This window comes from Nerophis ophidion, linkage group LG10 (assembly GCF_033978795.1).
Source record: "Nerophis ophidion isolate RoL-2023_Sa linkage group LG10, RoL_Noph_v1.0, whole genome shotgun sequence".
NCBI classification, from domain to species: Eukaryota; Metazoa; Chordata; class Actinopteri; order Syngnathiformes; family Syngnathidae; genus Nerophis; species Nerophis ophidion.
The window spans coordinates 42,124,744-42,141,831 of NC_084620.1; the positions used below are offsets into that span (position 1 = coordinate 42,124,744).

The following is a 17,088-nucleotide window of genomic DNA, read 5'->3' on the forward strand; positions in this document are numbered from 1 at the left end:
TCAGTAGAAAGGGTGACTCTGAGGGCATTGAAGATGGCCTGAACAAGATAGATTACTGCAAAGAGCTTGTTGCATTTCTGAAAAGAACCGGTGCCGTTGCCGGCCTAGAGCACACCGTGAATCAAGAATGTGATGTGCAATAGAACAGTAAAGTCATGATGTTGGAATCAATCCAGAAACAATACCAAGACATCAAATAGCTGCTACGGAGCAAAGACCAAGAACATCGCCTCGATGGCATTCACCACGATCAACTCGCACACTTGATCAAGTTTCTCACCCTTTTCAAGTCAGCAATCAGCGAGCTTTAAGGAGAACATCACCCAACCGTTCAGATGGTTCTACTTTGGTTTTTCAAGCTGAAAAAACACTGTGAGCCCAGTTTGGAGACCCATCTTACATGAAAACTCTCCGCTCTCGCCCGTCTGCTCTGCTTGATGAGAAGATGGATCCGACTGCTACTCACAAAATCGCCACTTTTCTCCACCCGAAATTTAAGTCGCTGAAAATGCTGGCATAAGACGACAGACAAGAGGTGATTAAGCAAGTTCGGGAACTTTTTCCAGAGGAAAGCGTCTGTGTCAGTCGTGATGGAGAAGAAAACCCTGCCACCGAGCCACCTGTCACAGAGCCCCAATCAGCAACAGAGCAAGGTGAGTTGATACATTGCCTGCCTGCCTGGGCTATTAAGTTTATGTTATGTTGATTGACTGTTTAATAGGTGTAAAATATTAGGCTATAATAGATTTTATCGGTCCTTTATCGGTCCTGATGGCGCATCACCGAAAAAGAAAAGGATTGACTTCACAGAAAGGGAGGAGGATGCACCTGTGCCTGTTGATGAAGTAGAGAATTATTCCTCTACAAACTTCCATCTCGACGGATCAGCAGAGAAAATCTACTTTCCTTTTGGGGGAAACAAGGACAATCATTCCCACGACTACGACACCTTGCCAAGAGAATCCTATGCGTCCCAGCAACAAGTGTCGCAAGTGAGCGCTCCTTCAGCGCAGCAGGGCACATTTTAGAAACCAGGCACTCTCGCCTGATTCCTGGCACTGTAGATGCCATTTTATTCCTGCATAGTGCTAAAAGAAAAAAAAAAGTAAGTAGACATACGGTGGGATATGTTAAACGAATTAGTCTACGTTACCTAGGCTATACCAAATAAGCCCATGTCCAACCTATATTGAGTTCGGTCAGCTGAATAATTTTGATGGTTACGTGTTGTTTGGGCGCACTACAATGCAAAGGAATTAAGGCAATTGCGTTGTTTATTGTTTTTTTTCTGTTCGAGATATACAACTGTGTGTTAATTATTTGGCCTCGCTTTCAAGTGAAGCGCATCTCTGATTGGTTACAATGTACTAAGTCTATTTAGCCTGCTTTGTTTGTCGCGATCGTCTATTTTCATTATAATTCAAGTTTGATAATAAAGTGCAGTCTGATAGGTTTGATTTCCCCCCTTCAGCTATTTGCCTTGGCCAATAAGTTGTAGGTAATTTATTATTAGTATTTATTTTTGTTAAATAGGGATGACATACATATGTTATTGTATAATTTAAGTTTGTGCGCGTGATTGACAGCCTAAGGCTTATGAGGTACATTTTTTATTTATTTTTTTTATTTCAACTTAAAAACCTATGAGCCTATGCCTACATAGGCTACGTATGTGTTTATCTTAATTTTCCTGCCTGTCGTTGACAATGGAGATTGTCTGATATTTTGTCATGGCTGCAGATCAATCAATAAAGGTTCATCTTTGTTGCGAAATTGTTCACTGTTTCACTGTGCACCCCACCCTCGTCTTTATTTGAGCATTATAAAGTTAAAAAGTTAATATTCATTGAAATAAATTCAGAACATTTTTTTTACCTAACGAAAATATAGGCCTAGTCTTTCTAAAACATTTTTTTTAACTTCTTAAAAGCATAATTCTGCTTGCTGCAACTGCGCACACAAAGTGTGAGGAACGCACTCCTGATCTGAGGGCATTGGCAACAATAGTCAACACTTTCTTAATGGAAATGACAATAATATTATAATAATGATAATCAATATTATACCGCATTAATAACTCTTAGCCACTAATGCGTGGCCAAGAGATGTTAATGCGTGGCACGCTTTGAATGTCTCTGCTGCATTGGATAGGTCTTCTTTCTTCAACAGGCAAAAGCTATCTAACCTCACTAATGCCTTGCATCGTCTATATTAGATATACGGTATAACAACGGGCGGGTGGCGGGCGGTTGTGGTTTTGATAAAATTTGGGTTCGGGTGGATGGCGGGTGGATGATAAAATGTTGGGCGGGTGGCGGGCGGGTGTGGTTTTGATAAAATGTTGCTTCGGGGGGATGGCGGGTGGATGACGACTTTTGTGATGCTGTTGCGGATTAAATAATTGCCTATCCGCGCATCTCTATCGGCCGATAAATGCTTTAAAATGTAATATTGGAAATTATCGGTATAGGTTCCAAAATTATCGGTATCGGTTTAAAAAAAGTAAAATGTATGACTTTTTAAAACGCTGCTGTGTACACAAACGTAGGGAGAAGTAAGAGCACCAATAAAGCTTAAAGCCACTGCGTCTGCGTGCCGGCCAAGTCACATAATATCTACGGCTTTTCACACACACAACTGCATGCAAGGCATACAGGTAAACAACTTTCACACTGTTACAAATATGCGCCACACTATGAACCCACACCAAACAAGAATGACAAACAAATTTCGGGAGAACATCCGCACTGTAACACAACATAAACACGACAGAACAAATACCCTACCCAGAACCCCTTGCAGCACTTACTCTTTAGGGACACAACAATATACACCGCTGCTACCGCCTACCCCCCCCCCCCCCCCCCCCCACCTCAACCTCCTTATGCTCTCTCAGGGAGAGCATGTCCCAAATTCCAAGCTGCTGTTTTGAGGTATGTTAAAAAATAATAATGCACTTTGTGACTTCAATAATAAATGTGGCAGTGCCATGTTGGCATTTCTTTCCATAACTTGAGTTGATTTATTTTGGAAAACCTTGTTACATTGTTTAATGCATTCAGCTGGGCATCACAACAAAATTAGGCATATACATGTGTTAATTCCACGACTGTATATATTGGTATTGGTTGATATCGGAATCGGTAATTAAGAGTTGGACAATATACACTACTTCAGGAGTCAACAACCTTTTTGAAACCAAGAGCTACTGCTTGGGTACTGATTAATGCGAAGGGCTACCAGTTTGATACACACTTAAATAAATTGCCAGAAATAGCCAATTTTCTCAGTTTGCCTTTGATAAATAAACCTATATATATGCATATTTCTGTCTGTCATTCCGTCGTACATTTTTTTTTCCTTATACGGAAGGTTTTTTGTAGGGAATAAATGATGAAAAAAAATACTTAATTGAACGGTTTAAAGAGGAGAAAACATGAAAAAAATGAAAATTTAATTTTGAAACATAGTTTATCTTCAATTTCGACTCTTTACAATTCAAAATTCAACCGAAAAAAATGAAGAGAAAACTAGCTAATTCGAATCTTTTTGAAAAAAATTTAAAAAGGAATTTACGGAACATCATTAGTAATTTTTCCTGATTAAGATTAATTTTAGAATTTTGATGACATGTTTTAAATAGGTTAAAATCCTATCTGGAATTTCTTATAATATATAACAAATCGGACCAAGCTATATTTCTAACAAAGACAAATCATTATTCTTCTAGATTTTCCAGAACAAAAATTTTTAAAGAAATTCAAAAGACTTTGGAATAAGATTTAAATTTGATTCTACAGATTTTCTAGATGTGCCAGAATAATTTTTGGGAATTTTAATCATAATAAGTTTGAGGAAATATTTCACAAATATTCTCCGTCGAAAAAACAAAAGCTAAAATGAAGAATTAAATTCAAATGTATTTATTATTCTGTACAATAGAAAAAATAAATTTACTTGAACATTGATTTAAATTGTCAGGAAAGAAGAGGAAGGAATTTAAAAGGTAAAAAGGTAAATGTGTTTAAAAATCCTAAAATCCTTTTTAAGGTTGTATTTTTTCTCTAAAATTGTATTTCTAAAAGTTATAAGAAGCAAAGTAAAAAAAATTATGAATTTATTCCAACAAGTGAAGACCAAGTCTTTAAAATATTTTCTTGGATTTTCAATTCTATTTGAGTTTTGTCTCTCTTAGAATTAAAAATGTCGAGCAAAGATAGACCAGCTTGCTAGTAAATAAATACAATTTAAAAAATAGAGGCGGCTCACTGGTAAGTGCTGCTATTTGAGCTATTTTTAGAACAGGCCAGCAGGCTAATCATCTGGTCCTTAGTGGCTACCTGGTGCCCGCGGGCACCGCGTTGGTGACCCCTGCACTACTTTATATTGGAAATGGCAACAACCGAGGATGAATGTCCCATAACAAGAAAATAGAGGACATGTAGATGCTTATCGACTATGGCGTCGGCACAAATTTTTCAGGATTTATGCAGATCCCAAATACGGATCAGCAGGTACCAGAAGTTAAGAAAAGTTGCTTTTGCATAATATTGTGAAACAAAACACCAAATATGTCTTACTTTGTACACGCACCATAATAATACTTGTATGTTGAAGCACATCGAGCGGTGCGACTTCATAGCTTACCAAAGTCATACTGAAACATTTGCAATGGAACATATAAAATGTTGGTTTTGTTTACTTAAGTCACATTGCAGTCTACACGTATCTCTTATGTGTGATTGTCATTTACTGGTCACTTTTATCATTTCATCATGTACTAAATAAAATAGCTTCATGGTCGGTAAGCAAAACTAGAATAATTCCATACATTCGGCACACTGTCTAGTTTTAAGTGAAAAAAAAAAGATTTTAAGCGCACCTTACAGTCGGGAAATTACAGTAAATAAAGATTTTTTTGCAATGTGTGAATGTTGTCTGTCTATCTGTATTGGCCCTGCGATGAAGTGGCGACTTGTCCGCCTTCCGCCCTATTGTAGCTGAGATAGGCACCAGCGCATCCCCGCGACCCCAAAGGGAATAAGCGGTAGACAATGGATGCATGGATATATTTGCTCAACACATCCTTCAAATTAGTTGCATGCAAATGATGGCAGTACGTAAAATCTGATGGCTGATTTTCCACTTAAGAGTAACAGCTTCTTTATTGACTTTCCAACAGTTTGCATTTGGAGGACATCAATAGGTTATTTTGCCACACATTGACTGTCATCTACTGGTCACACTTATCATTACAACTTGTACCAAAAAAAATGTCTCTGAGGTCGGTAAGGAAAACCAGAATGAATCCGTACATTAGTTATAAGGAGGCGCACTGTCGGGAAAAGAAAGGTTTTTAAGTGTGCCTTATAGTCTGGAAAATGCGATAATTAATTTGTCTGTTTTATTTGCCCCTTTCTACTATTTAATTGTCACAAATGAGCTTCTGCAGCTGAGAAGGTTTTCATATCCAATGTGTGTCATGTGCAGGTTCAGCATCAACGAGGGACATACGTGGACGGTCCACAACTTCACCAGCACTTCGGTCTTTGTCGATGGACTGCTGAGCGAGCCGGGAGACGAGACCCTGGTGATGACGTGAGTCCCAAAATACTAGCAGGAAACGTCACTATATGACTTTATCGGGTACACTTGCACACATCCACACTAAAAGATGCATATTGAATTAGACCCATGGAGTCTTCATGGTCTTTGAGAAGTGTCGCTATTCTCTACCATGCATAATGGATCAGACTGACGACTAATTATTATCCAGAGCGTAAAATGAAGTGCACCCCTTCAGTTTGTCCACTCTGGCCCCTGCTGATTGGTTGTTAAGGGTCAGACAGACCACTCTCTCTCATCCCGACAATTCCCGTTCGACCTGCTGAAGCGTGGCATCCAATTTCTCGCCATTCTCTCGTTTTTTGGGGGGTTTTTTTTCCAGCAAAGTCTTTGTCTGTTGGAAGCTCAGGAGGGCTCAGCCGATGCGTGCACTTTGACCTTTTGGCTCCTGTGTGATATTTTGCTTAGGATCCTTCTTCTCTCTGTTTCCATCCCTGCCAGTGGCCTTGAAAGCAGAAGACTGCTAGCTAGCTGTTCAAAACAGAAGCATTTTGCAAACATATCACCATGAATTGGGTTTAATTGTGAGCAATGAAAAGTGTCTGCCGAATAGAACAGTATAAGGAGCATATGTGCATCAAATGACACAGATATGTTACACGTAAAATAACAATTTGTAACTCATGTATAGACTAGGGTTGATCCGATACCAATATTTTGCTAACGGTACCAAAATGTATTTTGATACTTTTCGATACATTTCTAAATAGAGAGAACTACAAAAAAAGTCATTATTGGCTTTATTTTAGCAAAAAATCTTACGGTACATTAAACATGTTTTTTTATAGCAATTTGTCCTTAAATAAAATAGTGACCATACGAGAAAACTTTTCCTTTAGCAGTAAGTAAGCAAACAAAGGCTCCTAATTTAGCCGCTGACATATGCAGTAAAATATTTTGTCATTTCTCATTCTATTTAGTCAAAATTATTAAGGACAAGTGGTAGAAAATGAATTATTTATCTACTTGTTCATTTAATATTAATATCTAGTTATTTTCTGTTTTAACATGTTCTAGCTACACTTCTGTTAGAATGTTATAATCACTTATTCTTTTGTTGTTTGATACACTACATTAGTTTTGGTTGATCGCACAAATTTAGGTATCAATCCAATACCAAGTCGTTACAGGATCCTACATTGGTCATATTCAAAGTCCTCATGTGTCCAGGGACGTATTTCCTGTATTTGCAAACATAATATGAATTTTTTAAACAGCCCAAAAAAGATTTTGGGACAATAAAAAAATATTGATGTAATCATAGTAGTATCGACTAAATACGCTCTTGTATTTGATATCATTACAGTGGATGTCAGGTGTAGATCCACCCATGGCATTTGTTTACATTAGGTAACAGCATCATTAGTGGTGATGCCGGTGAGCTATCATATCCTCCTACAATGTGTAGTGAAGCATGTTTAGCTATTCCTCGTCCTGCAGGCATGATACTACTTGTAAGAAACTTACTTTATTTGTCGCCGTGGAGGCGAGGATTTGTGATTTAGAAGACGCTAAAACACTGCCGGCTGCGAATGGACGTGAGTAGGTAGGTAGATAGGTATGTCTTTATTGTCATTGCAACAAGTACAACGAAACTTTGCTTTCAGCACAAACCTGTTCAAGATTAGACAAACAGTGTACAGGGTTACCGAACAGGAACGCTGATGGGTCGCCATAAGGCGCCCCGTAAAAGATGGGAAAAAGGTAAACGCTGGGGAAGGATGAGTAAAAAAATACAATCCAGACTGGGCTCCTAAGGGGTCCCAGTTCGGAGTGAGAAAAAAACTCCATAGCAAAGCACATATACATATTACAACATACATCTCGAGATATCTAGCAACAGAGGGAAGGTAGTTCAAGGTCATGGTGGTAGGTCACAGCTCTCAGACGCTGACCATCCTTTCATCACCCCTACGGGATTTGCGTCGAGGGCGTTGGATTGGGGGACGGGGGGGTGTATGTGTGGTGTATACATTTTTTGTGGATGTGTGTGTGTGTGTGTGTATAAGCCCATAGTGTGTCTCTGTTCCGCGGCCTTGATGTATTTGCCGTCGCTAGTCCAAAGTTCACAACAACAGGTGTGTGTCCATGAGAGACAAAAAAGGGAGTTTGTTGTGTCTCCCTGCAGTGATCTTCGGGAGAGTCTCGAAGCCAGGGAAACAATCCAAGTTAATATGATTTGTATGCGAGTGAAAATAAAATTTGCTTTTCACTCTAAAATTGTCTATGACTGGTCCTCAAAAACTGCGGGGTAGACAGTCTAATGTAATCCACAGTTCTTCCCGCATCCTCCAATCATTTGTGGCAGCTTTGGGGTATTTTGAAGACTGCCAGCAACTTCCAATTTGTCGACAAACCAGAGCAACGCTTACTCCAATCAGCAGATGTCCTGTTGTCATAATTCCGAATAGGTGGATATCTTCACGTCCTCGACAGAAAAGAGTCGCCAGGCACGCGGCACTCCTTTTTCTCCCAAAAGTCCGCCGTGTGTCCAGCAACAACCGCTTTGTCACGACAGCAGGTTCCACCAAACCCAGGATTTTGTCAATTTTGTTGAGGCCAGTTAAATATTTCCAATGTTTAGATTTGGAGAGCAGTGCAAAAAGAGGCAACAAGAAAGTTAAGACAAGACAAAACAAAGAAGCAAGCAGGAAAGATAAGGGAGAGGAAAGGGGAGCGTCCACCCTCGGTGAGTGCCAGAGAGAAAAGAGTAGCTAGCTAGCTAGCCATGTTTTAAAAAACCTCTTGTCGAGCGGAGTTTCAGTGTTATAGCTTTCCCTTTATCGTTAGTTTTTAAACCAAAATGCGTCTGTTCTCCCTTTTCTGACTACACACTTTCTGCTTGTACAAAACCCAAAACCAGTGAAGATGGCACGTTGTGTAACAGGGGCTGTTTAACTTTGCATCAGTCTATCTTAGATGAGCTTGGGCCCAGCATTTCTGGGTGTTGTTGATAAATGGCTTTCGCTTTGCGTAGTAGATTTTTAACTTGCACTTACAGATGTAGCGACCAACTGTAGTTACTGACAGTGGTTTTCTGAAGTGTTCCTGAGCCAATGTGGTGATATCCTTTACACACTGATGTCTTTTCTTCTTTTTTTTATGCAGTACCGCCTGAGGGATCGAAGGTCACGGGCATTCAATGTTGGTTTGCAGCCTTGCTGCTTACGTGCAGTGATTTGTCCAGATTCTCTGAACCTTTTGATGATATTACGGTCCATAGATGGTGAAATTCCTAAAATCCTTGCAATAGCTTGTTGAGAAATGTAGTTCTTTAACTGTTTGACATTTTTCTCACGCATTTGGTCACAAAGTGGTGACCCTCGCCCAATCCTTGTTTGTAAATGACTGAGCATTTTATAGAAGCTGCTTTTATACCCAATCATGGCACCCACCTGTTCCCAATTAGCCTGTTCACCTGTGGGATGTTCCAAATAAGTGTTTTATGAGCATTCCTCAACTTTCTCAGTCCTTTTTGCCACTTGTTCCAGCTTTTTTGAAACATGTTGTAGGCATCAAATTCCAAATGAGCAAAAATGTGCTAAAAATCACAGTTATCCGGTTCGGACATTAGGTATCTTGTCTTTGCAATTTATTTGATTGAATATAGATTTGAAAATGTGAATTAGTGAATTATATTTCAAATAGCGCTTTTCTATAGTGACTTAAAGCGCTTTTACATAGTGAAACCCAATATCTAAGTTACATTTAAACCAGTGTGGGTGGCACTGGGAGCAGGTGGGTAAAGTGCCTTGCCCAAAGACACAACGGCAGTGACTAGGATGGCGGAAGTGGCTCCGCCCAAAAAATGATTTGCAAATCATTGTATTTTGTTTTTATTTAAGATTTATACAACGAGCCAACTTTACTGGTTTTGTGTTTTGTAAGTACTCCGTGATTATGCACTGCCGAACATGCTCCTCTGCTTGTAAAACCAACCTGTTAGAAAAAAATAATAATAATAAAAAAATGGAGAACCGGCACTGTTCAAACACAGTATAGTACCGTGTTTGGTTCATTAGTACCGCAACACTTTACTAGTACCGGTATACCGTACAACCATAGTATAGAGGTTTCCTAACTGTACCAATCAAAATCCATTCTAATGTTTAAAGGGGTCTTTACTTAAAACCAACTATTTTTTACTTGTTGTTACCTGTTTTGTGTATTTGGGATCCCCATAAGTCCTGAAAATATCAAACCAAACCTAGTAGAGATATTTATAAAACAACCTTGTATTCGTCCAAATTTGCTCCAAACAGGCCGTTTGGAGATTGAGTTTTGATTGTTTTGCCTTTGTTGAGTCAGAAGATATCGCCCTATATAGTACAAGTTTACCGGAAGAGTTTTGTGCAAGTTCGCCAGTTTTATTCAGTTTAAGTCCAAAGTTGTAGTCAATAAGTTGCTTCTTTTTTTATATCCTCTTGTTGTGGGGCAGACAGGCTCATACATGCACGTAAATCCTTCACTGTTGCCATTTCTAATACAAAGTAGCGTATAGTTCTAATCTATAGGCCACCAGGAATGGAGCCTGCGGCTGAATTTGACTCAACACGGTAAACCTCATCCGACCCAAACACGGAAAGGCTTGACAGATTGATAGCTAGAACTCCGGCGCTAAAAACTACAACATGGCTTATGAGGTGGAAACGCAGTCGAAGGGGTTTTGGCCTGTCGGAGGACACGAAAATTAGAGCGCCCACAAAACTGCATTCTGAAGAGACAGTCAGATAGCGGCTTGAAGATGGTTGGCAAAACATAATTTATGCAAAATGTTGACCAAAGAACCACCATTACATGCTTTGTGGACCACATGGAAGGAAGTGTTTTAATTAATGTTGGAAAAAAGATTGCAATACGACCTTTTTAATGTAACAAGATCTAGACCAGGGGCCTCAAACACGAGACGTTATTCTACGGCCTGCACCTTGGTGTGAAAATTTAATGTTAGTGCGGCCTGTGAGTTTTATATGAATGGCGCTTTACAGCGTCATACTTGTATACCCTCAATTTTTCCAGGAGACTCCCAATTTTCAGTGCCCCTCCAGGGGTAATCATTCTCCCGGATTTCTCCCAAACAACAATATTAAGTGCACACCGTGGAGGCACTGCCTTCAATGTTCTCTTCGACCTGTACAGACAACGTGCCAGAAAAGCCACATAATGTATTTGGCTTCTGTAGACGCAGTAAGCGACTGCAAGACATACTTGATCAACAGCCACACAGGTCACACTGAGGGTGGCCGTATAAACAACTTTAACACTGTTACAAATATGTGCCACACTGTGAACCCACACCAAACAAGAATGACAAACACATTTTGGGAAAACATCCGCACCGTAACACAACATAAACAAAACAGTACAAACACCAAGAGTCCCATGCAGCCCTAACTACAAAATATAAAAAAAACCGTCCCCCCAACCCCTATTGTAGCACGGAAGCGTTAAGGCTGCATGGTTTCTGGGTATTTGTTCTGTTGTTTTTATGTTGTGTTACGGTGCGGATGTTCTCCCAAAATGTGTTTGTCAATCTCGTTTGGTGTGGGTTCACAGTGTGGCGCATATTTCTAACAGTGATAAAGTCGTTTATACGGCCACCCTTAGTGTGACCTGTACGGCTGTTGACCAAGTATGTCTTGCAGTCACTTCCGTGAGTCTGCAGAAGCCCCATACAATATGTGACTTGGCCGCCACACTGTTTGTATGGTGGAAAAGCGGACGAGTCGGCAGGTTGTAGAAGACGCTAAAGACAGTGCCATCACGGCACGCCCTTAATATTGTTGTCCGGGTGAAAACCGGGAGAATGTTGGGAGGGGCACTGATATTCGGGTGTTTCCCGGAAAGATCGTGAGAGTTGGCAATTATGTTGCTAGGGCGGGAAAGCCATTCAAAGAAGGTGAATTAATTAAAAAGTGCATGTTAGATTTTTTTAAGAAATCTTTTCTCGCGGCCTATCCTCACTCAGTTTCTGCATCCAGTGGCCCCCAGGTAAATTGAGTTTGAGACCCCTGATCTTGACCATTTCAGAGCTTGATTTTTAATTCCCTCAGCATATTGAAAAAAAAAATACTTTGTTATTAATGACACCTAACACATAGCTATTTTTTAAAGGTTAGGGTACACTATATTGAACTACATAGGATAGTTTTTTTTACATTTTTAATCTACAAAATGTATCAAAGAGCCACGACCAAACCCCTCACGGGACATCCTTAAATTTATCTCTGTGCAGTCCTCAGTGGAAAAAATGCGGACACCCGTGCGGAAACTCCTTAATCCACACACTTTCCTTCCAATCTGTCCGATCAAGTAAGCGAGCCATAGTGCGATCTCCTCTCACTCGACCTCAAGATAAGGTCGGATAAGGCCCCTGAGCTCTAATCCGCCTGGGGGGGGACTCACAAAGACTGACTTTCCCCAACACTCCCTCCCCGTTCCACAGCGCTGAGCCACACACACAAACACACACTCAGGCGACCTATCTGTCTGTGAACAGATAGGACAAGTGTGGAGGGCAATTTTGATTTCGGCTTCAATTCCGGGCTACCAAAGTCACAAAGAATACATGTGCAAGAACAAAAAGGAGACTGTCCTTCTTTTCTGGTACGCAATGCTGTTGTTGGCAGTCAGGCTAGCATGTCATTTGGAATTGCTATTATTATTTATTTAATATAATGTATTTTCTTTAGGGCAAGGGGTGTCAAACTAATTTTAGATCAGGGGCCACACGGAGAAAAAAACTACTCCCAAGTGGGCCGGACTGGTAAAATCCCTGTACAATAACTTAAAAATAAGGACACTTTCAGATTGTTTTCTGTGTTTAAAAAGAGAAGAAGCACATTCTGAAAATGTACAAATCATAATGTTGTTGTTTTTTTACACTTACATGTTGCGGTTAATAGTATTCTATCTGTATTTGTCGTTATTTATATTTTCTGAATGAATGATGTGATAATGTTCATCAGTCAACTCAATGGTGTTCATTTTCAATCAATCAAGATAAAAAAATATCAAAATCAAATTACAATATGCCATGTGTGTAGTTTGATCATTTTCCTCAATTGATGTACTAACATCAAGTGGTTTATTTTGTACATATGTACCATCATCTACAGCAGGGGGCGGCAACCTTTACCACTCAAAGAGCCATTTTGACCCATCCATCCCATCCATTTTCTACCGCTTATTCCCTTTTGGGGTCGTGGGGGGCGCTGGCGCCTATCTCAGCTACAATCGGGCGGAAGGCGGGGTACACCCTGGACAAGTCGCCACCTCATCGCAGGGCCAACACGTATAGACAGACAACATTCACACTCACATTCACACACTAGGGCCAATTTAGTGTTGCCAATCAACCTATCCCCAGGTGCATGTCTTTGGAAGTGGGAGGAAGCCGGAGTACCCGGAGGGAACCCACGCATTCACGGGGAGAACATGCAAACTCCACACAGAAAGATCCCGAGCCTGGATTTGAACCCAGGACTGCAGGAACTTCGTATTGTGAGGCAGACGCACTAACCCCTCTGCCACCGTGAAGCCGCCATTTTGACCCGTTTCACAAAATAAAGAAAACTTTGGGAGCCACAAGACTCTTTTGAAATTTTAATGAAATAACACAGCATAAAAAGGTTTTTTTTGCTTTGGGCTACGTATTGGGCTACAGACACGTGGCCCGCACCTTAATATAAAAATGTAATATTAGTGCGGCCTGCGAGTTTTATTTGAATGCCGCTTGACAACATCACATTTGCCAAACAATCTCAATTTTTCCGGGAGACTACCGAGTTTCAGAGCATCCATTCTCTCAACTGTCTGCTGGTTTTCACCCAAACAACAATAATTAGCGCGTGCTATGATGACAATGCGTTAGCGCCCTCTACAACCGTAACAAACAGCTTACGAGCCCATTCACATGTTGTATGAGGCTTCTGCAGACGCACATAAACGACTGCAAGGCATACTTGCTCAACAGCCATACAGGTTACACTGAGGGTTGTGATATAAACAACTTTAGCACTCTTACTAATATGCGCCACACTGTGAAACCACGCCAAACAAGAATGACATACACATTTCGGGAGAACATCAGCCCTGTAACACAACATAAACACAACAGAACAAATACCCAGAATCCCATGTATCCCAAACTCTTCCGGGCTACATTATACACACCCGCTACCACAAATCCCCGCCCACCTCAACGGACGCACGGAGAGGGGGGTGGGTGGTAGTGGGGGTGTATAATGTAACCCAGAAGAGTTAGGTATGCATGGGATTCTGCGTATTTGTTCTGTTGTGTTTATGTTGTGTTACAGTGCTGATGTTCTCCCGAAATGTGTATGTAATTCTTGTTTGGTGTGGGTTCACAGTGTGGCGCATATTAGTTAGAGTGTTAAAGTTGTTTATATCACAACCCGCTGTTGAACAAGAATGCATTGCAGTTGCTTGCACGTTGAGTCAGCAGCCGCACACTAGATGTGGCCGGCCGGCACACAGATAGCATGGTATTAAAGCAGACGTGACGACATGGTCGAGAGGACGTTTAAGGAATTGCCATCACGGCACATTCTCAATATTGTTGTCCGGGTGAAAATCTGAGAATGTTATCCTGGGGAGATTTATGGGAGAGGCACTGAAATCCGGAAAACCTACCGGAAAAATGGGGGGGTCGGCAAGTATGCAGCTGAGCCACATCAGAGTGATTCAATAGCCGCATACAGTTTTGGAGCCACGGGTTGCCGACCCCTGATCTAGAGAGATACAAAGAATTGCTATTGTAACATCCAGTAGACACATGTAGAAGAGCTGTTTCTTTCATTCAAAAAATTCAGGTTAATTTGTATACTTAGCAAACTCAAATTTGATATTGATCAAGAAGGGGTGTGACGTTCATATGTTGTCAATATTCAGGGTTTTATCCTTAATCGTTAATATTGTAAATCCCACATTCTGTGTTTTCATACACATTCTGGGTGCCTCAATCAGTAAAAAAAAAAATCCATTCTGTTTTTTAAGGAAGTCTGTCATAACATTTTCAGCATTAAATCAGACATTATTGTGAGGTGGCCCTGCGACGAGGTGACGACTTGTCCAGCCTTTCGCTCGATTGTAGCTGAGATAGGCACCAGCGCCCCCCGCGACCCCAAAAGGGAATAAGCGGAAGAAAATGGATGGATGGATAATTGTAAGGTTTTGTATTAGTGTTCCTAAAAATCAGATAACGGCCCTCAGACACATTTTTTTCTCTAAATTTGGCCCCCCCTGGTCTAAGCTCTGCTGATGTTCCACGGCTTCACAATAATGTCAACTAAACAGAACTGATAACATCACAAAAAACATCATAAACATAACTAAACAACGCTTGATCCAGTTTGGTTTTCAAATCCAGCAAGGAACACTGCAAAAACTCAAAATCTCACCAAGTATATATTTCTAATTTCTAGTCAAAATATCTAAACAAACTTAATACAAGTCACAGTCTACTGAATAGTAATTTTTCAGTTACATAAGAACTTGTTTTTAGGCAATAGATCTGAGAGAAGACAATACTACTTTTCAGCAGCACAAGTTTGTTATACGACATAAAAATTCACAATTTTTTTGCTCATTACAAGCAAAAATATCTTGTAAGGAGTAAAAAAATCTGACATTGGAACAAGTCAAAATTGTCTCAGTATGATTTATTAAAACAGGAAATCAGCAATTAAAACGTATTATTAGCTATACTTGTCGCCGGGGGCGGTATGGTGTAGTGGGAGGAGTGGCTGCGCCAAAAACCTGAGGGTTGCAGGTTTGCTCCCCGCCTCCTGACATCCAAATCACTACCGTTGTGTCCTTGGGCAGGACATGTCACCCTTGCCCCCGATGCCGCTTACACTGGTGAATGAATGATCAATGAAAGATAGGTGGTGGTCGGAGGAGCCGTAGGCACAAACTGGCAGCCTTGCTTCCGTCAGTCCAGGGCAGCTGTGGCTACAAATGTAGCTTACCAACACTAGGTGTGAATGAATGATGGATTCCCACTTCTCTGTGAGCACTTTGAGTGTCTAATAATAGAAAAGCGCGATATAAAATCTAATCCAGTATTATTTATTATTATTATAATTATTAGTATTGTGAAGTTGTGTGTTTTTTGACATTTTTCCTCAGAAGATATATTTCCTAAAAATAAGTTATTTTGTCTCACTATTCAGGGGATTTTGACTTGTATAAAGTTTGTTTAGCTATTTTGACTAAAATTTTGAAATACATAATTGGTAAGATTGTGAGTTTTTCAAGTAAAGAACAAGCTGTTGTAACGTGCAAACATGCACTGCATCACCATGACTACACACGCTGAAGTTACCAGCGCGGCCTGGAAGGTTACAATTTTTTCAAATTCAAAGTGTTGTATTTTTCACTGATTTCAACGACATTCACAATTTTTCATAGAACTCCATTGTGGAAGCTCTCTTCCAGTTGGTCCTCCTGACCACCAAGCATCTCCAGGCGAGCCCGTTTCATTGGTGTAGAGACAGTTTTTATTCTCACGCAATCATGTAGGGATTGTTTTCCAGCAATATATTCTTGGACTTTTCAGTCTGGCAAGTCTCTGTACATGTGTCTTTCTCTGCCTCCCACTCCAACCACGTCTCTCCTCCTGGCTGCTGCCTTACACAGAGCGACAGGTGATTAGATAACAAGGCCCAGGTGGTCCATCTACGCACCTGTCGCTGACTTCGAGGCCGGTCCTGGCACACCCCGCCACGATGCTGGCCCGCAGGCCACGCCCCCCTCCACATTCATGTTCCATGTTTATTACGCAACCAAAAAGAAAGGCGTCACAGCTAAGTCGGTCTCATTAGTAATGACTCTGAGCAGGCCTTCGTTCAACACTTAAGCACTTCTGCGTAACTCACAAGGGGTCCACTAAGGAAGTGTATAGGGTTGTACGCAGAGGTGGGTAGAGTAGCCAGAAATTGTACTCAAGTAAGAGTACTGTTACTTTAGAGATGTATTACTCAAGTAAAAGTAAGGAGTAGTCACCCAAATATTTACTTGAGTAAAAGTAAAAAGTATGTTGTGAAAAAACTACTCAAGTACTGAGTAACTGATGAGTAACCTGATTACGGCAACAAATAATGCACAAAAACATATAAATAGCAATGAGCAAATTCAGAGCCAGGAATATCTCTTAAGCAACTAAAACAATAATATATATCAAATAATAGTACATTAAAATAAAATTAAAAAAAATTGAGCCAGAATAACTTAACAGCACCATAGCCTCAGTAGGCATTCATTGATTTGATTGATTGATTGATTGATTGATTGATTGATTGATTGATTAAAACTTGTATTAGTAGATGGCACAGTACAGTACATATTCCGTACAATTGACCACTAAATGGTAACATCCCAATAAGTTTTTCAACGTTTATCAATTACTTAGTAAATGACCAAGTCGAGGTGATCCACCTC

At 40.4% G+C, this 17,088-nt stretch overlaps 1 protein-coding gene across 4 annotated transcripts in view; it reads left to right on the forward strand.

Moving 5' to 3' along the window:
- Window positions 1-17,088, forward strand: part of sorcs2 (sortilin-related VPS10 domain containing receptor 2) — a 498,151-nt gene that overhangs the window by 448,453 nt on the left and 32,610 nt on the right. For all 4 annotated transcript variants that reach the window (XM_061913816.1, XM_061913818.1, XM_061913819.1 and 1 more), the window contains exon 14: window positions 5,491-5,598. In XM_061913816.1, coding sequence (XP_061769800.1) covers window positions 5,491-5,598 — 108 coding nt within the window. The remainder of the gene's footprint in view (window positions 1-5,490; window positions 5,599-17,088) is intronic.